The sequence below is a fragment of the Dermochelys coriacea genome, chromosome 5, assembly GCF_009764565.3.
Source record: "Dermochelys coriacea isolate rDerCor1 chromosome 5, rDerCor1.pri.v4, whole genome shotgun sequence".
In the NCBI taxonomy this organism is placed as follows: Eukaryota; Metazoa; Chordata; order Testudines; family Dermochelyidae; genus Dermochelys; species Dermochelys coriacea.
This window is the reverse complement of record NC_050072.1, coordinates 114,165,138-114,190,095: the sequence shown is the minus strand read 5'-3', so window position 1 is coordinate 114,190,095 and position 24,958 is coordinate 114,165,138. Positions and strand designations below refer to the sequence as shown.

Genomic DNA, 24,958 nt, shown 5'->3' with positions numbered 1-24,958 from the left:
GACTAATTATTAAAGAAGAAAACATAAATCACTTAACACAAATAGGAGGGGAAAAATCTTTGGAATAATTATTTTAAGACAACAAAAAAATGGAGGAGAGGCGGTATAAAGCACATAACCTATTAGCTTATAAGTAGTACCCAGACAAAAACTCTGATCTGCACATGACCCAGCTCTTTGGAGTCTTTCAACTACAGATACATCTCTTCAGCGGGAGAAGCTGCCCATAGTGGCTGGTCCACTAAAGCAGAAGTTGCAGCTTCTCAAACCTGGTCTTTAAAGTCTGCCACCACTTTTTCTGTTTGATATATTACCAGACCGGAGGACTATTGGTGTATTAACACTTTTCTTTTTTCTCCAGCCCATAACAGGGTCAGTTGTAGCTTTTCAAAGGGACTTTGATGGCTGGAGAGTAAATGATTTTACAGTCACCCTTTCCCAGCAAAAACCACAACACCGAGAGCCCACCTAAGCTTCCCAAAGGTGGCCAGCCCTTGAAAAGACTCTTTGGCAGAGGTGTTTGCTTTTTGGAGGTTTGCCTTCTCCTACTGCAGGTTGCATGTACTCTGTCTCCAATCAGTCTGGAACAGAAGCAGTTCCTCATGCAGCTGTCTCTTTGGAGTCACCCCTGCACTGGTTCTGTCGTTGGTCTGCTCCACTTCTTTCTTCTCCTCCCATTACTAGCTTTAGGAACTTAATTCCCTGTGGGCCATTCATGCACCACCACCATCCTACCCCACTTTCAGGCTCTCCTCTTTATTCCACATGCTCCGTGGATGCTGAAGTGTTCCTAATGCCAAGCAAGGGGATTTTTATTGTGGTCCAAGGCCAGCATACATCACTAAACCAACTTGGAATCAGGAATCAAAGAGAGATCAGCTTTCATCTCCATGAAGGAGAAGTGGGTCCAGCTGCAAGAGGAGGGGCCTGCATATCATGATCAGTATGTGTTCTCCTGCACCCTCTCTTGGACTACACACAATGAAACTAGAGTATGGAAACAACTATCAGGGCAGATAACTGCCATATAGTGGCTGAGGGGGACACCATGAGAGGAACATGAGTGCAAGGGTGTTATTTTAGAACAGGGCATGTCTACTTTCATTACAATACAAGTGTCTGGATTGCTACTGTAGCTATTAAGCCACATGTACACAGCCAAGAGCTTGCAACTGTTTCGTTCTGATGCAGCCCTCTAGTCAACACCTTTGCCACCTCCAGAATAAACTATTGCAATACAATGGGATACATCTACAACAGGTAAGTTTTGTGATACTCCACATGACACATTTCTCACCAGGGAAAAATGGTCATGGATTTCTCCCTAGGGTGCCCCTCAGCAGTGGACAGGTGTGCGAACAGGGGGAGGGATTGGAGACTGAAGCCTCTCCCTTGCACCCTGCAGAAGCAAAATCAAAACCAGCTTTGGTGAGCACTGGGAGCCTGGATAAGCCAGTGGGGACAAACGTTATTGGATGGAGTATGGAAAAATGTGGCATGGGAGCTTGTTTGTGGAGAGGGAAAAGGAATGGGAGTCTAAACATGAAATTCACCTGGGGAATTTTGGTGGTGGGGAGCTTGTTATGACAACAGTTGTTGGAAGTGGGGTGCAACTCCCCAATCCTGCTGCAGCTCACCATTACCTGCTGCCCCTTCTGTTCTTAATCAGCCCTTTCCAGTTTCTGTTCCCTGTGCCTGCCCTTGCTCCTTCCACCCAGCTCTCACCAGGCACATCCAAACCCCATTCTGCTGCTCATCCACTGCAAACAAGACAGACTGGTGCCACTGCTGCCTTATTCAATAGGATGCCTGGGGGCCAGCAAGAGGCACATTAAGAACACAGGACAGTCTCCCTGACCTCAATATTGACACCTGGTGCCATAATTTCCCCGCAGTGACCAAGAAGGGAAGTTACAGGAAAAGTCCTGCTGGAAACATGAGATTTAAGCAGGGTTGCTGAAATAAATGAGAAGCAGGGAATGTGAGAGCACACATCCAATACATGACACTTGGCAGTCTTGATGGGACTACATCTTAAATCTGGAAACTTGCAACTGGTGCAGAATTCTGCCCTCAGTTTGTTAAATAGTGTTTCTTTTCACAAGCACATCAAGTCTATGCTCCAACATCTGCACTGGCTGCCAATTGTTTCTAGGTGGACCTTAGAGTGCTGGTTTTGATCTGTAAAGCACTAAATAACCTGAGACCTACCAAGCTAAGAGGCCACCTCTCTGCCCAGGAGATAATGTCATAATCATAGTCAGTGAGGGCACCTGAGTTGGAGTTCCATTATACCTTCTGAATTCACTAGCCAACCACCTTTCCACATAATTGTCCAAATTTTTCTAAACTTCTGGGTATGCTGCAGGCCCATCTTTCCTCTCTGGCCCATAAGGAGACTGGTGATGGACAAGGCTGGCTAGCAGTGCATGATGGACTCTGATGGAGACACTATTAGGAAATTTAAATTAAGTTGTATTTCTGTTGTCAGGGTATTTGATGGAGTCTGTATTCTTTTTTTAAATAAATATTGTTAGGAGAGCCCAAGCCTGGGATGGTCTCTCATTGTAAAACACTAAAAATATAAACAAATTCAGACATTCTTACATTATTTCACATTACACAGAAATGTTTATGGCCTGATTTTCAGCAGTGCTAAGTAATCCCAGCTCCAAATGCAGCCAGTGGTATATGCAGGAGTTCTGCACTTAGAAAAAACAAGGTATAAGTTTCTTTCTCTATTATACATCACAGTTTGACTAAATAGTATGACGGTGCCTTCAGGCTGTCATTGAACTAGTGAGACCATCTGCTGTAAATATGACCCTGAATACAAAAATACTGTGCCCAGTAACACATTTCTGAAAAATAAACTAAAAGATACATTTTCTTAAAACAAAAGGAGGTGCTCCATATTATGGTACTTTATTCTCTCTGACCTTATTAGAATACTGGGTAACTGACTGGATTTCAGTTTACTTAGAAGAGTAATAAAATGTCACCATTATCCAAAGGAAATGGCTGATGGGTTACATAAACTGACTGCAGAATGATCTTTCATACCTAATGCTCCTTGTTTCTTTTGGAGTTTGTCAGAGGAAAGCTAACAGCCAAGAAAATTGCAATTATTATTGTGTCTTCTCTAGTAAGAGGTTACAGTGGAACACGACTCACTGAACTCTGCAGGCTTGGAGTTCAGCTCATACTGCATAACTGCAGGGTTTTTAAGATCTGCAATATCCTACTCTTAATAAAAATTCTGCGGCATCTAAAGTGAAAGCAAGTTCCAGTGTATTGTTTCTTGCCAAGAAAATGGATCCTGATCTGACTTGTGAGCACTATTTGCTATAGAAGAGTGTTTGTGATGCAGCTGTATAAATGTCAGATTAATAATTTTATCATCATCATAAATTACTTGCATTTTGTTAACGTTCTTTAGGGTGCCCCCAAAAAGTTAGTGCTTGCTTGCTTCTGCAGATAGATAGAACCAGGCTGCTAAGCCTGGGAGTACGTTAAAAAAGGTGTAAGGAGGCTGCAATACCCTCCATTGCGTTTGGACATGAAGACAATTTTCCTCTTTAAACAAATATGATGGGCTTCTCTGGAAAAATTTACAATTGCAGATAGTAACTTACTGGCATTATATCTCTATATACAGAAACTTTAAGTACCACTTAACTCTGAAATATACAGTATGTGGCACAGGTACAACCACTACTGGACTACTGCATTCAGCTCTCCTCAATCCAAAGATACTGAAAAATTGGATTGAGGTCAGAGAAGAGCCACAAAAATGAGCAAAGGATTGAAAAACATGTCTTGCAGAGAGCACAGACTCTGTACACCTTGCATGCCAATCTCCTTTGTTGTTCTATTGCCCTGAGTTCAGCTGTAAAAACAGAGTGGGCTCAAGCAATAATCAACATTGACAAGTCTCTTTGGAGCAAGGAAGTTCATGTTAAAAAGACCATGCCAATTCCACATCTGGTCTCAAGAGTCTCATCTTGCTCAACGGTACAGTAATCCTAGAATTGGACTGTGTACAGGACCGCAAACCAAAAACATCAAAGGTTCTATTGCTACTGTGTGTTAGGCAAATTAAGACTTACAGCCAGCAAACTATGACAGTTGGTGTGTTATATTTGGAGGAGAAACTCAGTAACTAAAACAGAGGGATTTTAGTCCTGCTTTAACTGCAACACCCAATACAACTTTGAAATAAAGCTGCTACCCTTGCCTCCCTAATTCATCTTAGAATCTATTTATCCATCCACTACTTATTTTGGTTTGATTTGCTGTTAGTTTTGTAATTTTGTAAACATGCGGACAAATGAAATTTAACGAGCAGATAGGAAGTCATGTGGGACCAAAAGTCAGGAGATCTGCATCAGGAGATCAACGTCACAGAGGAAGTCTATGGCATGGCCAAGTCATTAAGTCTCTTCGGGGAGGTCCTGGACAACTGGAAAAAGGGTAATGTAGTGCTCATCTTTAAAAAAAGGGAAGGAGGATCCCGGGAACTACAGGACAGTCAGCCTCACCTCAGTCCATGGAAAAATCATGGAGCAGGTCCTCAAGGAATCAATTCTGAAGCACTCAGAGGAGAGGAAAGTGATCAGGGACAGTCAGCACGGATCACCAAGCACAAGTCATGCCTGACTAATCTAATTGCATTCTATGATGAGATAACTGGCTCTGTGGATGAGGGGAAAGCAGTGGACATGTTATTCCTTGACTTTAGCAAAGCTTTTCATACAGTCTCCCACAGTATTCTTGCCAGCAAGTTAAAGAAGTATGAGCTGGATGAATAGACTATAAGGTGAATAGAAAGCTGGCTAGATCATCGGGCTCAACAGGTAGTGAACAATAGCTCCATGTCTAGTTGGCAGCCAGTATCAAGCAGAGTGCCCCAAGGGTCGGTCCTTGGGCCAGTTTTGTTCAGTATCTTCATTAATGATCTGGAGGATGGCATGGACTGCACCCTCAGCAACTCTGCAGATGACACTAAACTGGGAGGAGTGGTAGAAATGCTGGAGGATAGGGATAGGATACAGAGGGACCTAGACAAATTAGAGGATTGGGCCAAAAGAAATCTGATGAGGTTCAACAAGGACAAGTGCAGAGTCCTGCACTTAGGAAGGAAGAATCCCATGCACTGCTACAGACTAGGGACCGAATGGCTAGGCAGCAGTTCTGCAGAAAAGGACCTAGGGGTTACAGTGGATGAGTCACTGGGTATGAGTCAACAGTGTGCCCTTGTTGCCAAGAAGGCTAACGGCATTTTGGGCTGTATAAGTAAGGGCACTGCCAGCAGATCAAGGGATGTGATCATTCCCCTCTATTCGACATTGGTGAGACCTCATCTGGAGTACTGTGTTCGGTTTTGGGCCCCATACTACAAGAAGGATGTGGAAAAATTGGAAAATGTCCAGCAGAGGGCAACAAAAATGATTAGCGGACTGGAACACATGACTTATGAGGAGAGGCTGAGGGAACTGGGATTGTTTAGTCTGCAGAAGAGAAGAATGGGGGGGATTTGATAGCTGCTTTCAACTACCTGAAAGGGGGTTCCAAAGAGGATGGATCTAGACTGTTCTCAGTGGTAGCAGATGACAGAACAAGGAGTAATGGTCTCAAGTTGCAGTGGGGGAGGTTTAGGTTGGATATTAGGAAAAACTTTTTCACTAGGAGGGTGCTGAAGCACTGGAATGCATTACCTAGGGAGGTGATGGAATCTCCTTCCTTTGAGGTTTTTAAGGTCAGGCTTGACAAAGCCCTGGCTGGGATGATTTAGTTGGGGATTGGTCCTGCTTTGAGCAGGGGGTTGGACTAGATGACTCCTGAGGTCCCTTCCAACCATGATATGCTATGATTCTATGTGCCTCAGTTTCTTCATCAATAAAACAGAAGTAATATCCATCTAGCAGGATGCTAGATTAATTAACGCTTGTAATGACTGAGCATGTTTTGTTCCTCAGATGGCAGGTATTAGGTAAATTTAAAGTTTTATTATCACGTAACATAATGGCTGGACAGGGGTAGTAATCAGTGTTCACCACGAGTGACATTTCCATTTCTCTACTGTAGGTTTTGGATAAGTTTGTTCAGTACAGTTTGGAGAGCTCAGGATCTTTCTACATCCCTGGCTGTAAAGCAACCAACTTCCAGGACATTAACTGGCATACAGATACCAGAAGGGAAAAAAACCTCCTACTAGTCTTGTAAATCTCAAGTCAACTGAACAAAATAGGTTTCCCTACTATGCCATTGAAAGCAGTTCTCATGAATATACAGAACAGTGGGGAAAACAAAGTTTCTTCACTATCAAAAATGACAGCTGTTCAAATGTCAAGCTGGCTGATGTGATGGGATATTTGTAGGATGTTCAGAGAATTTCTATTGATATGGATGTAATGAAAAATGACCAACTGTGCATGCCTCGCTCAGGTTTGGCTCCAGATTTTTAGGGACCTAACAAAAGTAAAGGGCATAACTCCACCCTCTCCCTTCCTTGCCTGTAACTGTTTCTCATACACACACATCCCTGTGCATACCCACAATACACCCATCCTAACTCCTTCCTTCCTGCACTCCCTTTTAGCAAAGCTCTTTGGTCGCAGTGACTTCCTTAGATGGACTGGGAGGGCAAAATACAGTGCTGAAATGCAAGTTTCCAAAGGGTAGTGTGAAAGGCGAGTTAGAAATTAATTCCCTATGCTGGCATTAATGAGACAGGATCACAAACCCGGGAATATAAAATGGTTCTCTCACTGTCAGATTAGGTACATGATTTACGTATGATGCTCTGAAAAAGCAGGGTTGTGTACATTCTGGCCTAAGGCAGCTGCATATTCAATTATATTTTAAATACATTTTCTTATAATTAGGTAAAATAATTAGTCTTCATTAAGTTCCTGATATTGCTTCTACCAGGTCTCGTTTCTATATTGAAGTCAATGGGGCCCTCAAGGACTAATGGTATGCCAGGCATCAGGTTCTAAAGTTAAGCTGGTTTCAAGTCAGAACATAGCAAACATTTTAAATTTAGAAGGATTCTGATTCTGTGGGGTCTTAAAGGTCAGACATCTGGACCAAATTTCATCAAATTAAAAACAGAATAAAATATTGAGGTCAAATCATGAAAAGACTCAGCCCCAAATAGTTCAACTTGGAAAAGTTATAAACAGTAGAAAAGACAGGTTGTGGGTGGAAATCTCTTTTCAATCTTAAATTCAGGTTTGCTAGCATAGTGCTGTAACATCTGTACTTTAACTGAAAAAATGAAAATGTAATGTTTTTGATCCTATTGGCAAGAACCTAGGATAAGGCAAGACATGCAACCAGCTCCAACTATCCAAGTGTAAATACATCCATCTAAAGACAATCAAAAAAGATTAGTCTTATGGTAGGCAACAATGAAATCAAAAAGTTATTTATAACTTTTAGGTCACCTCAACCTTTTTGTTACATCTCTGAACACAGGAGAGCTACAATTCGATTTACATCATAAATTCAGTGACGGACAGATTGCTTTTTCTGTTCGAGGAAACAATGTCGCATTCACCATGCATTGACATGTATGCAGCTGCGACTGACTCTTTTAGAAACACAGCACAGCACTTTACTACATCAAATATGCATTTTAAAAGCTTTTTTCTACCTGTTCTGAATTTTTATTTCAGACTGCTGATTGGAAGGGTGGTGGGTGGGGGGGACAGCTTTTCAACATTTTAACACAATAAAAACAAAAATGGTGAATCATTATAGAAAATACAGAAGAGTCAAATCATTCACTGAAAAGAAATTAAGGAGGCTAAGGAGGAAAAAAAAATTAACATATCAGAAAGTACTGACACATACAATGATAAATAAGCTCTTTTGTTGTTTCCACCCCAGGCTTTTTAAGAAGACTTGCAAAAAAGTGACATTGATCTCAAAATTTTATAGCCAATTTCTTTCCTCTATTCTGTTGACTTTGCTACTGAAATTCTGTTCCACTTAATTTTAAAATATTCTTTATGAACACCCTTACTATTACTGCACTTTCCCCAGTCTCATAAGGTTTAGCAGTGATCTGGTGAAATATAAATCAAACAGAATAAACCCACAATGAAAAAAAATTTTATTTGTGTTTTTATTTATTTATTTATTTATTCGAGTTTATTTAATGGTCAGAAAACTAGACTGTATACATTCATCTAAGATAAGCTATATAAACTCGGGCCAGTGAACCATCAGGCTGCAATATGAGATGCACAATATATAAAGCTTGATATACTTTCAAAATGTGTTATCACCACAGGTGTTCTCTCAATCCCAAGAATAATAAAATTACTCTTAAATACACCCTTCATGCATTTATATATCCTAGCTTCATCACACAGGTGACCAATACAGAAATACAAATTGTTCATTTCCATAACAAATACACGAAACACTTAGATTTTGTTGTAAGCTATTCCAGATAATATACATCTTAGAAATGCATCTTTCCCATGTATCTAATGCCCCATTACATCCTTATTTGTGAATGTTTCACTGTAAGTGCAAATCTAAATCAGTGGTCACTAACTACTCAATCATGATCGACTGGTTGATCCTGGAGACTCTCCAAGTCAATTGCAATTTCTGCTGGTGCAGCAGGGCCTGCCCCAGCCCCACACCATACCCAGAAGCAGCCAGCATGCCCCGTGGGAGTGGGGGAGCAGAGGTCTCCGTGTGCTGCTCTTGTCTGCAAGCACCGCCCCCCACAGCTCCCATTGGCTGGGAACGGGAACTGTGGCCAGTGGGAGCTGCGGGGGCAGTGCCTGCAGAGAGGGGCAGCGCGAGGAGCCATGTGCCCTCCCCCGCAGGGGCCACAGGGAGTCGTTGGCCCCTTCCGGGAGCAGCGTGGGGCTGGGGCAGGCAGGGAGCCTGCCTTAGCCCCACTGCGCCGCCATCTGGGAGCTGCCCAAGGTAAGTGCCGCCTGGCGGAAGCCCTCACTCCAACCCCCGTCCTGGAGCCAGCATCCCATACCCCTTCCTTCACTCCATACCTCCTGTCCCAGCCCTGACCATCTCAGAGCCAGCACCCCATACCCCCCTCCTGCACCCTAACACTCTGCCCCAGCCCAGAGTCCCCTCCTGCACTCAATCTTCCTCTCAGAGCTTACTTGCCTCACCCCCTCCTGTACCACAACCCTCTGAAACAGACCAGAGCCCCCAACCTCCTGCCCCAGCACAGTGAAAGTGAGTGAGGGGGGGAGAGCAAGCGACGGAAGCGGGGGGATGGAGTGAGCGGGGCGGGGTCTCGTGGAAGGAGCGGGGTAGATCCTGGGTTGCCCTTAAATTCAAAAAGTGATCTTGGGGGTAAAAAGGTTGGAGACCACTCATCCATATTGACAACATCTACAACACTGCCCCAAAAAATCCTCACCTGCCACTAAAATTCATCCATTCAGGCCTGAGTTAACCTGAAAGTCATCAAAACCAGGCTCTGTTTCAGAATTGAAGGCCCTCCACAGGGAATACCTGATCCCAGACCATGGACATGCCAATCTAGTATATCCAACTCAAGTGCCAAAGCCGATTCCAATTTATGAACTGTTGAACAGTGCTGAGCATCCTGAAGCACCAACTGATTTTAAAGTCAAAACACATACTTAAGCATTTTAAATATGAACTATGAACTTTAAGCACCTTTAAAAAAAACCTTTGCTTTGGTCTTTATCCATCATCAGAAGGACTTCATTGACCAAAGAGACTACTGAAGTCTACATAATCATGTTTAAAACCATACTGAAAAGGGTCAAAGAACTCCTAACTCCAATACCAGAGGGAAGGGTAGGGTATAAGAATTTAAGTACTTACATACTATCATGGAGATCAAATGAATAGCTCTTATGCATCTGTCAGAATACAGATGTTAAAAACGGTCCAGCATAGGGATTTAAAAATAGAAAAATCTCATTCATTTTTCCTTCACAGGAGAAATAGGCTGATTAGTTTATAGCGGTAGACTAGACTATAGAGAATTAATAGAGCCATAGCTACATTGCCATAACCTCCCTAATAATTTTCCTCAAAAGACGGCAAAATTGGAGACAAAGAAATAATTGGTGAGAGTGTCAAACGTTAAAGAAACAAAAAACAAAAGCAATTGCAAGACATCAATTGCAAGACATTTCCTTCTAAGAATTCTTCATAGTGTGATGTTACCACAATAGATAGGCCACAATAAGTTGGTTTTGGTCAACAGAAAATATCACTAAGCCCTAAAGTTTATTTAACTTGTACTATTATTTTTAAAAGATGCCAGAAAAGATGACAATAATTGTTTATTTCACATTTTGGTGCTTCATCAATCCTCCAATGATTTTTGCATTGAACATTTTTGCATACCTGACAGCGCACTACATGAATACTGTTAAAATAAGGTTACCCATCAGGAGTTTTGGGATATACTCTCACTTTTCTTTAGGAAAGAAAGTCTTGTGACAGTTTCACATTAACCTCAAGTGCAACACAGTAGTTACAAGCTGGAAATATAGTATAGGAGTTGATAAAATTGTGCAACTAAAAATGTAACCTGACAAGTCTTTGAATTTTTTTTAAAAAGTGTTCATTCCCCATGTACAGAAGGGCTTTAAGCCAAAACCCAGAATCTCAACACACTCAACTCCTACGTATTCAAAATTTAGATCCATTTTTTCCCGTTTGAATCTACCTCTTCAAGAAATTAACTAGCAGCAACAAAAGCCTGTTGCAATACACTGGCTGAGTCTACAAGGCTTGATTTGTCATGATGCCTAGTTTCAGTTCTTGATTACTTTAAACAGCTTTAAAATGACTGTTAAACACCACCACCTTCCACACTCTGTCAGCAGCTATAATTCTTTGGAAGTCCTTCTCTCCCCTGAGGAGAGGGAGGCCCTACATTCTTGTAGCAGTTCTAACCATCCCTTCTCACACTAACTTACATCATCATAATTTTAGCCAATGAGGTTTCAGCACCTTAGTGGACAACACCACTATAGCTGGCTAGGGACAAAGAAACTGGGAATTAAGTGTTCTCCATCTGCATACAAAAATCCTAACTACCGCTAAGCTGCTAATTAATTTTCCAAAGTTCAGCCACATCTATCCCTATATAGCTCTCTCCTGATGAAAACTATGATGTCAACAGCTTTCTTTGTCATAAAAAGGAGTTTCCACAGTATTATGGGATTTTACAAAACCAAGATCCATGTCTGGGAAAGCAGATACAGTGGTGGCCACTAGCAAGTCAACATTTACTCAGTGTTACTATAGAGCTAGCTGAAATCTTAAAGCATTTCTCTGTGCTAATATTACAATATTGCAGATACCTCTGTGTAGTAATTTTGGGAACACATGGACTATTTTTATGTGGCACCCAATTTATCAAGAAAATGAGATAAAAAGGAAACGTAATTTGATAGAAAAAACAAAGTTGTGTCCAGCGGTTTAGGGTCACAAGTGAGAGAAAGGCAATCTAGGTTCTATTCAGCTAATCATCACTAAAGGGGATCTCACTGTACATCCAGGTGCATAATAAACTTTCAGTGTCTTCACACTCACAAATTAGGACCAAGATGCTCCCCACACTGCGTTCTTGATATCTGTCTTCCTAGGTGGAATCAGTTTGGTGATAGACTTCAAAGAGCCCAATGCCTGGCCAGCCACAGTTCAGTTCTACTACTAAGGAAAGTCCTGCGCAAAGAAGGCTTGGCACTGTATTCTAAAAGCAGCAAGACTTGGTCACAGATCTCCAGTAGTAAGTGATTCCATGATCTAGGAGCTTCCATCAAAAATTCCCAGTCCCAGGTTAACTGGAGTTTCCCCTAAGATGATAAGTCTCAGTTTCACCATCTCTACTGATCGTAGTTGTTGTGACATGTCATGGAGAGAGAGAGATGGGCTGAGAGATATTCCACGTCTAGCGTATTCAAGGTTTTAAAATATCATCACTAAGACCTTGAAATAGTTCCAGAATTATCTTAGGAGCTACTGAAGACTGCTGAGCACTGAAGCCATAAACTTGTTTATATGCCCTACTGAGGAGATGAGATGTTATGTAATATATCAACTGCAGTGTGATACCCTTGGACCCCAATATTCATCTCTGTCATGTAATTAGGATATGTTTTGTACAACGTATGCCTTGTGAGGCATCATTCTAAATGTCTTGATCTGCTAGTCAGTAATATCTCATTGGATTGTATGTGCTATCATCGTACGTGAAGCTATGAAGTTTGGCTATGTATGTGTTACTGAAACATGTTGTGAGGTGAAAACATCCACAAGCAGGCTTTCAGGTACAACAGTAAAAAGGCCAAACAATGTTAATGGCTTATTGAGGAAATGCACACAAGCATAAGGATTAGCCCAGAAAATGTGTACAACAGAAACCTCTCAGAGACAGCACTACACAATGGGAACTGTTTGACCCAGGTCACAGCAAAAGAGCTTTCTAGAAAGTGGAAAAAAGACATAAAAGGGGAACAATGACATCATGATGGGACTTCACTCTCCCTACAACAACACACCTGGAAACACCTGAGGGGCAAGGATTGAACTGTGGGAAGTGATGGTCCCAGGCTAGAGGGATTTCTAGCCTGTGTATGAAAACCCGAAAAACCCAAGCTGCAGAGCCAAGGCAGCTTGTGCCTTAAGAAACTACCAGCTTGTTTGTCACACAGGGTGAGAATTTGCTAATTCATATCCTACCTATCCAGTGTGTTAAACTCAGTTTGCGGTTTTGTTTATTTACTAAGGTAATCTGCTTTGATCTGTTTGCCATCGCTTATAATCACTTAAAATCTATCCTTTTGTAGTTAATAAATTTGCTTTTGTTTTGTCTAAAATCAGTGTGTGAAAATTATAACTTGGGGTAGAAAGCTGTTGCATATCTTTCTCCACATTGAGGGAGGAGGCAAATTTTATGAGCTTACGTTGTACAGTTCCTTGTGAAGTGCAAGATGGTATAATTCTGGGTTTACACTCCAGAGGGGGGTGCGTGCCTTAGCATCTAGGAGATGCCTTAGCTGAGCTTTCCCATGCAGAGCTGATCTCAGCATCTGTGTGAAGCTGCAGCTGGGTGTGTCCCTATCTATGTGTATGCTGGTGAAAGAACAAGCTTGGAGAGCTTTGCAACTTATCACAGCACCACATTGGGAAAGGGAGCCTAGGCTGATTGGTCAGGCAGGCTCAGTGGTACTCCAGTTCCAAGTGGAACTCTGGGCGGAACCTGTCACATGCAGCTTCTAGCCTTTGCCATTAGACCCAGACAAAACATGCTGCAGAAGGCCAACCAATGAGTGACAACTGTGTTATGACTGTGATAACATTTCAATATTCTGGCTATATGAAAGTACAGAACAACAACAAAAATCACTCTAGTATTGCTGCTATCTAGACCATCTGGAACAGCTAATGAACCAACAGGTCCCCTAGACCAGCGGTTCTCAAAACCAGTCCGCCGCTTGTTCAGGGAAAGCCCCTGGCGGGCCGGACCAGTTTGTTTACCTGCCGCGTCCGCAGGTTCGGCCGATCGCGGCTCCCACTAGCCGCGGTTCACCGCTCCAGGCCAATGGGGGCTGCAGGAAGTGGTGCGGGCCACGGGACATGCTGGCCGCCCTTCCCGCAGCTCCCATTGGCCTGGAGCGGCGAACCGCGGCCAGTGGGAGCCGCGATCGGCCGAACCCGCGGACGCGGCAGATAAACAAACCGGTCTGGCCCTCCAGGGGCTTTCCCTGAACAAGGGGTGGACCGACTTTGAGAACCACTGCCCTAGATTGCAAACATGAGTAACAAAAGGCAGGTATCAGAGAGGAAGGTATCAATTCCAACACTTCTTCTGGTTATTTCACCCAGCATCACTTCCTTCTTAGCTGTACTGACCATTTTTTCAAATCTAACTTCCAGTGGCATAACTGGATGGACTGGGTAAATATCTTTCTTGCAGTAAGAAGGACCCTCAAAATTATTCTCTCTCTCTCACAGGTAAACTACAGTCCAGGTATGAAAATCTATGTGGTCTAAGTGAATCAGTATCATCTGATGACTAACATTTAAAATGGCATAAGGCTCTTCTGTACCCCATAACTACATCACATGGGCATTACCACTGGCATCCTGATTCTTCAGATAGTTACATTCTGCCAACCTAGACTCCCTGGTAATTTCAACTATTTCACAACATTCTTCACTTTGTATCCTACCACTGTCACATGTTGGCAAGAAAGGAAATTTTCCTCTGGTCAAGAGAAAGGTGCAGACTAAAAGTGCTTTGGGAATCTGAAAGACTCTATATATGTAAAGTATTGTTGCAAAACTCACCAAGAGTGCACTATGTTGCCTGGAAAACAATTTCACTTATTACAAAATTAAATATAACAAAACAACGTAACCCTGATAAACAGCATTGTATATGAATTTAAACAAATGGCAAAAGCTCTATAGTTACCATAAAAAAATCCAGTTTTCGTCAATCATATTATTACACCTTAATGGCAGCAAGCATTTTATGCATGTATCAGAAAAGCTGAGTCTTGGTAAAGGCTCTAGTAACTACATGCAACTATTATGACTGTGGGACCATATTCCAGGGACTCTACAGATCCCCAGTTTTGGCAGCACTACAGCACACAGATGCTGGCTCTATATCTTTTGTGGACTAGTGAGTATAAAATGAGTTTCTCTCCAGGATTCTCTCCCAGGCATCCAATGTCTCCTCTTTTAAGTACCTCCTATTCTTTCAGGGATTACTGTGCCCTTCTTCCATTAAGCTCAGTCAAGTCTTTTATTCTGCTTTCTCCATTTAAAGGAAGGGGCTGATGTTATTGAAACATTTTGACCAAGGGTTGAAATCTTTGCTTTTAGGATGACTACTAGTCATTAACTAATGTAAAGTCTCCTTTAGCCCCAGTGGCAGAATGACTTATTTCAAAAAGAAAAGGAGTACTTGTGGCATCTTAGAGACTAACAAATTTATTTGAGCGAAGTGAGCTATAGCTCACGAAAGCTTATGCTCAAATAAATGTGTTAGTCTCTAAGGTGCCACAAGTACTCCTTTTCTTTTTGTGAATACAGACTAACACGGCTACTACTCTGAAACCTGACTGTTTTTTGTATCAGAGGGTTAGTAAATACTTATATGTGCAAGTTTTTGTCATTTAAAAACAATGATTATTAAAACACATACACTACACACACATGAAGCTCACCTGACTGCATACAAATCCCGAACAGCTTCATCTCCACTTTTTCCCACCGTAACGGCCTGCATCTGTAGTAATTTCCCAATAATTTTTACCAAACCATGTATATTTCTGTTGAAACACAATGAATATATAACGTTATCATCTGAAGGACAGTGGATTGATTGACCCTTCCATGAGAAGTATGATCTAGTTATCCAAGCACAAAACTAAGATCTCAGATCTCCTGAGTTCTACTCCCTGAGCTGACAGTTACTGCCTCAAAGGCAAGTCACTTAACCTATGAGCAAAATAGAGAAATTACTTACCTATAATCGAGAATTAACAGACCAATCCATGTCTGTGAAGCACTTTGAAGATGAAAACCCTTCCAAATGCACTAATTTACTATTACTGATTTACTCTAATGCAGTATTTTTATCATATTAAAACCAACACAGGTTCCTGACAGCAAGAATAAAAAAGGTAAATATGCACAGATTTTACCATGCAACTCTGATCATCAAGTGTAATGCATCTAAATCCTCCACACTAAAATTAACTACAAAGAGAATCTCAGGACAACTGGTTTGCTCTTCTGACTTTTGACTGGAGTAGTAAGGTGGCCCTTCCTTGAAATTGCTTCATCTCCTTCTTCCCACCTTACCTCATTTACTATTCATGAAAACCTACTGAGCATCAATAGGATTTCTGGAAGTTTTATAGGATTCCCTATAATCTTCAAAAGCCTCCTGAGAGGCTCTAACAGAAGCTACTCTAGTCTAGACAGAAGAAAAACAAATACACTGGCTGGGCAATCAGAAATTTTTGCTAGACCATGATTTCAATAGTCCATTGGCTGAGTTCTGCAGAGGGGCAATCCTGAGTGTTTTGTTTACTTTTTTGTAATTAATACCTTGTAATTAATCTTTTGGTCCAGAGCTTCCAAAACCAGAACATACTAGGAACAACCTAATTCCACCTCAGGTGGATAGAATGAATTTTAAGTCCTTGGTTAAAATAAAGCAGAGGAGAAAAAGAAGCCATTATTTTTAAAAATGAATAAGCAACACTTCAGGGTGCTCTAAATACTTCTTAAAAGCTTCACATTGGGTTTAGCTCCAACTTTATTTGGTGTGTATATCAATCTCCCCTCTGTTTTTTCCACCAAATGCATCCGATGAAGTGAGCTGTACTCATGAAAGCTTATGCTCTAATAAATTTGTTAGTCTCTAAGGTGCCACAAGTACTCCTTAACTTTATTTCAGTTATTACAAAATGAGTACATATCCACTGGCAGAAAGAGAAGGGATAGCAACTCATTACATGAATGAAAAGCCAAGAGAAAGAGAAAAGGAATAAAATGACATTAAGACATGAGTAGAAATTCCTTTAAACAACAAATGGGGTGGGCAGGAGAAGAAAACTGACAGCCACACATTTTATGACGGTCTTTCTCCTTTTTTCATTGGGAGCAGTATATCTAAGTCACTTAATCTGTATCTCAGTTTCCCAGTCTGTGAAATACGATCCAATAGAAGCACCTAATCATCAGGCAGATTTAGCTAATTTGATTCTGATCACATTTATACAATACAATTTATACATGCATAGCTCTCAAAGGTGCCTTGGAGGAGGCAAGTAAACACTACTATTCTTATTTTACAGATGTGGAAACTGAGGTACAGTAACATGAAGTAACTTGTACAAGGAACATTATGCTCTACACTTGCTATTGTAAATTGACTCTTAATGAACCTTTGCACATCAGTTTCATTGACACTCACAGGACTTGCGTACACAAGGAAGTTGAACATATATAGCTATCTATAACTAAATTGGTACATCTTTCTCATGTTGGAAAGACCTCAAAACATAATCAGCCTCCACTGATGGGATAATACAACTTATCTTACAGGGAATTTATGGGCTTGATTAATATATACAAAGGCTTTGGAGATTCATCAATAAAAGGAGTTATATTAAAGACAAACCATCATCTCTACAGTGCAATAATCCTAAATCCATGTCATTCCTAAAAAGAAATCAGAAACATGCAAAATCACTTGATTGCTACATCTTTATTATTTTCATCAACACCAACAACCATTTCAAAATGAATGCTCAGCATAAGTTTATACAACAATTGGTGGGAGTCATTGGCACGAGGTTCTAAAGATTTCAGACTCTCCAGAGTGGATTCCTGACCCAAGAATTTACACTGATCTCCAAGTTGCAAAGTACAGTGAGCAATCCATCTCTTCCCACCGATGTGTCTTCTGCACTCCTGCAAAAGGTACTATTAAACGTTGTGCAGTTCATTATTGACAGACTGCTGCTGCTAGGTATTTTGGTTTTGTTTTGTTTTTTTAAAGATGTTTGTAATCATTAAAATTACAGGCTGTCATGACTCCTCAGCATCAAAACATTGAAAACCTTACTGTAGGAGAGGTTAAAGCTTTATTCACAATCCTGTTGCCAGGCAACAGAAAAAGATGACTGCAGTAGGCTTCTGGAAGTTGGCATACTAGCTGGCAGATACGGGGTGGAGGGAGGGTCAATTTTTGGAATGTTTGGCCTTAGGGAAAATTCAGCATGGTTAACTTACTAACGCATAAAGAACAGGAGTACTTGTGGCACCTTAGAGACTAACAAATTTATTAGAGCATAAGCTTTCGTGGGCTACAGCGCACTTCCTCAGCTGCATAGAATGGAACATATAGTAAGTATATATATATTTTGTGTGTGTGTATATATATATATATATACACACACACACACACACACACACACACACACACACACACACACAGAACGAGGAAGTTGCCATACAAATTGTGAGAGGCTAATTAGTTAAGATGAGCCATTATCAGCAGGAGAAAAAAAACTTTTATAGTGATAATCAAGATGGCCCATTTAGACAGTTGACAAGAAGGTGTCAGGATACTTAACATAGGGAAATAGATTCAATATGTGTAATGACCCAGCCACTCCCAGTCTCTATTCAAACCCAAGTTAATAGTATCTAGTTTGCATATTAATTCAAGCTCCGCAGTTTCTCGTTGGAGTCTGTTTTTGAAGCTTTTCTGTTGCAAAATTGCCACCCTTAAATCTTTTACTGAGTGGCCAGAGAGGTTGAAGTGTTCTCCTACAGGTTTTTGAATGTTATGATTCCTGATGTCAGATTTGTGTCCATTTATTCTTTTACGTACAGACTGTCCCGTTTGGCCAATGTACATGGCAGAGGGGCATTGCTGGCACATGATGGCATATATCACATTGGTAGATGTGCAGGTGAAATGTCCTGGTGGCTAACGCGTGTCACTCAATCAAAGAAGAAGTGATTGAGTATGAAGTGACTGAGCAAAACAAAACAGCAGGCCTCATTTTTCAAAACAAAATATCAACAATATCCAGTCCTAGCTCCCACCTGGAATTGGCGGAGGGATGTGTGTTAGGATGTGTATGTAACTGATGAACTAAGCCAAAAGATCTCCTCACAAAATAATGCAAGGAGGAAGGTTCTGTTCTCACTGTGTGCATTAATCCTAATGTAAGAAAAATCATTTAAAAGACTTTTCTTGTGCAAACAAGTGCTTATTTACAATAATTTCCTAAATATGTAACAATAATGGCAAAGATTCATGGACTTTAAGGCCAGAAGGGACTATTACGATCATCTAGTCTGACCTCCTGCACTATACAAGCCATCGAATTTCATCCATTATTGGGGCAGATCCTCAGATGGTGTAAATTAATGCAACTCCACTGAAATCAATGGAGCTATGACAATTTGCATAGTGAAGGAGCTGCTCCATTGTCTTTATGCTGAGAAACAGGGCATGGAAGCCTGGGATAACAAATACTCCTTGCAAGAGTGATATGTTTAGGAAAGTTAAAGATACTTCAAGACATTCCATGAAGTAAATATTATCTTTTTCTAAATAGTGCTATGTAGTATCAAAGGGTCTAATTCCTAATGATTGTTCTGTAAAGCATTGATCGGTCTCTCTCAAGAGTGTTTTCTAAAAAAAAAATTGCCCGTTTTAGATTTCCATGTAAAAAGTGCTGTTAAAAAACCCTATAAGATGAAATTCCATAAGAGTATTCTGTAAGGGAGGTAGTATTAAAAGATCAGAGGAAATCAGCAGAGCTTTAAAACTGACTGAGGAGGAAACTCATGGGGAAGTGAGGATGATCATTTGAATGTGAAATGATTAGGTGTCAAAATATCAAACCATGTGAGCTCTGGAGTGCCCATCCCAGAATACAGGTTGTCCTTCATGGCACATGAAATAGGTAACACAGCAGAAAGAACAGCAGGTATGCTAAACCCTCCGCCAAGGTCATTGTAGAACAGCAGTTCTCAAACTGGGGGTCATTACCCCTCAGGGGATCGTGAGGTTATTATGTGGGGGGTCGCGAGTTGTCAGCTTACACCCCCAAATCACGCTTTGTCTCCAGCATTTATAATAGTGTTAAACATTAAAAAAATGTATAAGGGGGGGTCGCACTCAGAGGTTCTGTGTGAAAGGGGTCACCAATGCAAAAGTTTGAGAACCACTGTTGTAGAAGATGCAGAGAGCTGCTGAGGGCAGAACGTAGTCTTCTCCACTATCACAACACACATCTGCTTTAAACAGAAGTGGAAGGAGCCCAGCAGTTTTAATGACCTTTCTGCTGTGCTGCCAGACTGTCACTTTTGTATTTACATGCCTTTAAAGACACAGTGCACTCAGGGTTCCAAAGCCCCACAACAAATCTGAATAAAAATCTGGCAGGAACAGGATGAAGGAACAGCTTGCCAAGGTCCTGGGAGGGTCAAAAACAGATTAATGTTAAAATGAACCAGGAAGAAAAGGCTAGGTTAGTCAGTCATTACTCCCTGTGGCTGAAAATATTTTAAACCCATATACTCTTGTGGTTCGACAAAACATATACTGTTTTGCACATCATAGTGGATGTGGTTTGAATTCTTGAAGTCAGAGGGAAAATGTAAATATATACTAGATTTTTATATATTATATGGGTTTCATGGGTAAACTGCCAATATAGCCAGTGGTTAACATATCAACCATCTGAGATACCAGTCACAGGCATGGATCTGTTTCACAGGCAGGGTGAACAGAAGGGTATGAAAATGACGGCACGGTTAAAGTCGTTTGAAATACCTTAACTCAACTTTCTCACACATTTGTTTTTAACGTTAACCTTGACTTTGAATGTCCTGGTTTACACACATTTTCTAAAGTACAGAATTTGATTACAATTATATTCTCCTTAAAGTATTGCTACTGTAGCAAACTCACAGCCATATCGGAATTTCACAGTTGTCACTAGCCTGCTAACCACAACTAATTAAAACTTCATAGCAGCAGCAGGGATAGGACTGAGATCCTCATGCGCCAAAAGCACACCTACGGCTTGTTAGCTATGACACACAGCTGAACTGTTCTGCTTCTATCCTGTAGAGGGCAACATGTGCACACACTATCCAGTTTCCTTCAATACAGATTTACAATACTTTTGTCCGGGAATTCCAATCAAAATATTGTAAACCTGGTCTAAAGCAGGCATCCTCGTAGCAAGTTTTCAGAGTAATCCAATTTTGAATTATCTGCTGGGAATGACTGAAATGTATTTTTTAAAAACAAAACTGCATTTTTTTTAAATCAGCTGAATTACTCAAAAATGGTTCAGCTGAGTTTACACAAACTTAAAATCACCTTTGGCTGAAGTTAAGCACAAGAAATTTCATCCTAAACCTAATTTAGTGAATGTTAGAAGGGGTTAGTTACAAATATGTTTTGAATGGCATAGTTCCTGCAACCTTGACTATGGGGTCACTACCATGACCCCGTAATACAGCAAAGGTGTAGCATCAATTAGTAGCTCTGAGCAAGAAAATATACTAGTGTTTTCTATGCAGAAAGGTTAGTGCTAAAAACCGAACACTTGCCATAAGTCAGCGGACAGAATAGTATCTCACTGAGCTTGGCAATGCGACTTTAGTCTCCTTCGCAAGGAGACTAACAAAATACATCTTCAAACATTATTACACTTGACTACATTCACATGTTTTTATGTGTAGGCTTTTTATGATGCTCAGCAGTACAATATCTATGCACCACGCAACACATTTATCCCCAAATGCCCTTGAGAGATGCTAAGTGTTTATTATTCCCATTTTACAGAGGAAGTAACACAGTGAGGTTAACTGATTTTCCCTTGGTTGCACAGTGAATCTGCAGCAGCACTGGGAGCAGAAACCAGCTCTCCTGCATCCCCATCAATATTTTCAGACAAGATCCTAAACATTTCAGTGGGATTATTCATGTACACAAAATTACTCTCATACATGAAATAAATGGGACTACCCACATGGGTCAAATTACATATGAGCTTTATTGTTTGCAGAACTGCTGCATTAGACATCTCTAAGAAAAAACCTGTCAGATATCCCTTTCCTTGTTTTCTATCCTACCTTGACCTCATCATAATTTGTAGTTCCCACATCAAAAAATCATGTCTTTGCAATTGTTTTTCCTATTTTTAATTAACCTGTTTATTAAAAAGCTACAAGACATGCTGATTCTCTGTATCTGAAATTCAGTTGAATAAAAGCTGAAATGGGAAGGGAAAGTACATGTGTTATGTTTAATTAGATGGTGATTTAAAAAAAAATCAATCTTTTTACATCAATAAGCAAAGCTCCAAACCTAAAGAGTGTTACTATGGGCTCAACTTTATGCATTGAAGTCCCAATAAATCCATGCAACTACTTCAAGTACATAAAGTACATGTGCACAACTATTATTATTTTATTACGCTAGTACCAAGAACATCAGTCACAGACCAGGACCCCATTGTGCTCAGCATTACACAAACACACAAGAAAGAGACAGTCTCTGGCCCACAAAACTTACTTTTTAAAAGCTTTACTTTTTTTTAGGACAAGAGATGGGACCTAAAACTTTACTGATACTAACAAACAAAAGGCCCCAAATACTGTAAATGAATGTTACCTCGCAGAGGGAATCAGGTTGAGAGCAGTATTGAGAACATAACTGAACTCTGCATAATCCTGTGCAACAAGGGCCACAAGGCCTTCGCAGCAGGCCGTCCGCACAACCACATTCTCACTGCAGCACTTCTCCCAGAGCAAGTTCAAAGCAGGAGTCTGAAATAAAAAGCATGGGGAACAAGCATTTAGGATGCTGACAGAAGTTAACTACTATTCACTCTGAGTATTCTATTAGACAAAACCCTGCCTGAAATCCTTTTCCCAGAGCTGCAGCTTAAAGTAGAGAGTAGGTAAAACTAAGATCCAGTTCTCTGCTTTCTTTGGGTATTACTGTATTTAGTAAATACAAAAGCAAGACAAAACCAGTCAAACCTCTGTTATCCAATGAAGCTGCCAAAGCAGGTCATTTATAAAAATCTCTTACTTTCTGTTAAAAAACACACAAAAACTTCAAACTTCAAAGCAACATTGTCATGTTAATGTCTTAAACATTTTCCTTACCTACATTACTACTACTACCTTAGATTACTAGATCTGAAAGTTTTGATAGTCTGAGATACTTTTTGCTACCAATTCAGTTTGTTTTCCCATGGGAAATTTCAAATTAATAATCTCTGTTCAAAATGTATTGTTGGAAGCAACATTTTCCCATGAAAAGTTTCAGTTCCGTTCCCAGGCGGGGGGGCATGGACAGGTTCCATTATGGATAAGGGGGAGAGGGGGGAGATGATGGAAAAAGTTTGGGGACCACTGCTTTAAGAATTGCTGCATTTCCAAATGTCTGAATTTGCTATAGACAGGCAATAATCCCTCTGTAGAACTGAAGTGACTTAAAATTCTTTCAACCTTAAGCAAAATGTGTTCTTAACCTGGAGTTGTGAATACAGGGAAGCTTGATCCAAAATCCACTGACTTCATTGTGTTATGGATCAGGCCCTTTGTTATTTTCATGCTACACATCTGTTAATTGGCTGATTTACTATTTGGTTTGTGAGCAGAGGTACAAAGATAATACATGTTTTTAAACTCTAACAAATCAACACTCTGAAACGTTTACAATGAGAACACGGAACATGTAACTAGAACTATCCTTATAGTTAGAAAGTTTTCCTAATACTTAACCTAAATCTCCCTTGCTGCAAATTAAATCCACTGCTTCTTGTCCTATCTTCAGCAGACATGGAGAACAACTAATCACCATCCTCTGTAATAGCCCTTAACATGTTTGAAGACTTACCAGGTCCCCCCTCAGTCTTCATTTCTCAGGATTAAACATACCCAATTTTTTCAACCTTTCCTCATAGGTCAGGTTTTCTAAACCTTTTGTTACTTCTGCTGCTCTCCTCTGGACCCTCTCAAATTTGTCCATATCTTTCATAAAACGAGGCCTCACCAGTTCCAAGCAGAGCAGGACAATTACCTCACATATCTTAGATATGACACCCTGGCTAATAAACCCGGAATTGTATTAGCCATTTTCACAACACCATGAGTTTGCTGACTCATATTTAATTTCTGATCCAGATCCTTTTCACCAGTATTACTGCCTAAACAACTATCCCCCATTTTGTAGTTGGGCATTTGATATTTCGTTCCTGTGTGTCCTTATTGCATTTCATCTCGTTGATTTCAGACCAATTCTCCATTTTGAATTCTAATCCTGTCCTCCAAAGTGCTTGTAACTCCTCCCAGCTTGGTGTAATCCACAAATTATATATACACATTCCTAAGAAGTGCCAAGCACACAGTACTCACGCTGGGGAGGCACTGTTTATACTGGCGCTTTACAGTGCTGCAGCTTGCTGCGCTCAGGGATGTGTTTTTTCACACCCCGAGCAAAAAAGTTGCAGAGCTGTTAATTGCCAGTATAGACAAACTCAAACATTTTAGTCATTCAAGAACTTCAAAACAAAAAACAAAAAAACAAGACTTAGCATGCCTGATATCTTAAAGGAAAACACATAAAAGCCCACCTTTTTAAATTATATCTTTCAGGTCTTTATCTATCCAAAAACAAACAAAAAAGCCACAAAACCATTCCTTCCTTCTCCCCTTTTACAGGTCTCCTTTAGAGAAAAGGAAATGCCAATCCTGAGCCCTCTCCTATGGTGCTCTGTGACACTCATCATGACCAGCATTTTCTACGCCACTCAACTAACAAACGTTGAACAAACTGAAAAGTAAATTATGACCTTGAGTCACATTGTCTCATAAGGAAATATGAACCCTAATTTGCTAATACAAAAGGAAACATTTAGCTACTGAGATTTGAAATTAAATATGTCCTGCAACTTTAACTCTGAGGTCTAACTTGCAAGATTTTAATATACAAACAGTTCATTAGCATTAATGAAATTCTTGTCTGCAGTGACACAAATTTTAGAATACAAAACTGTCATCAGCCTGAGTTAGCTGCCAGTTAAACATTATCACTCTATTGTCAGTTACTATTAGCCACTGGGTCTCAAAATGGAAAAAAAAGTTACCCTTCAGATCACAGAGATTTACAATCACCAGCTGTATGCTCTGAAACACAACACAGCATTTGAAACTTTATTAAACATGAACCAGAGAATATGGGAGACCACAGAAGAAGCTTGGAATCTGATGTAGGAGAGAAGCTGAAAACAAATACAGACCTGGTTAGTAGACTGACTGATCTTGTCGGATAAAACATTTTCTTTTAGCACTGCAGCAATAAGATGTCCCACCGCCTACAAAAGACAGAAATAATTAA

General features: G+C 40.5%; 1 protein-coding gene across 4 annotated transcripts in view; it reads right to left on the bottom strand.

Moving 5' to 3' along the window:
- Positions 1–24,958, bottom strand: part of FOCAD (focadhesin) — a 198,662-nt gene that overhangs the window by 159,609 nt on the left and 14,095 nt on the right. For 3 of the 4 annotated variants that reach the window (XM_038401155.2, XM_038401156.2, XM_043514362.1), the window contains exons 3-5: positions 24,861–24,935; positions 22,223–22,377; positions 15,225–15,329 (exon numbers count right to left, since the gene is read on the bottom strand). In XM_038401155.2, coding sequence (XP_038257083.1) covers positions 15,225–15,329; positions 22,223–22,377; positions 24,861–24,935 — 335 coding nt within the window. Of the gene's footprint in view, positions 1–15,224; positions 15,330–17,405; positions 17,485–22,222; positions 22,378–24,860; positions 24,936–24,958 lie in introns of those variants that run through there. The other variant, XM_043514363.1, reaches the window with a different exon arrangement.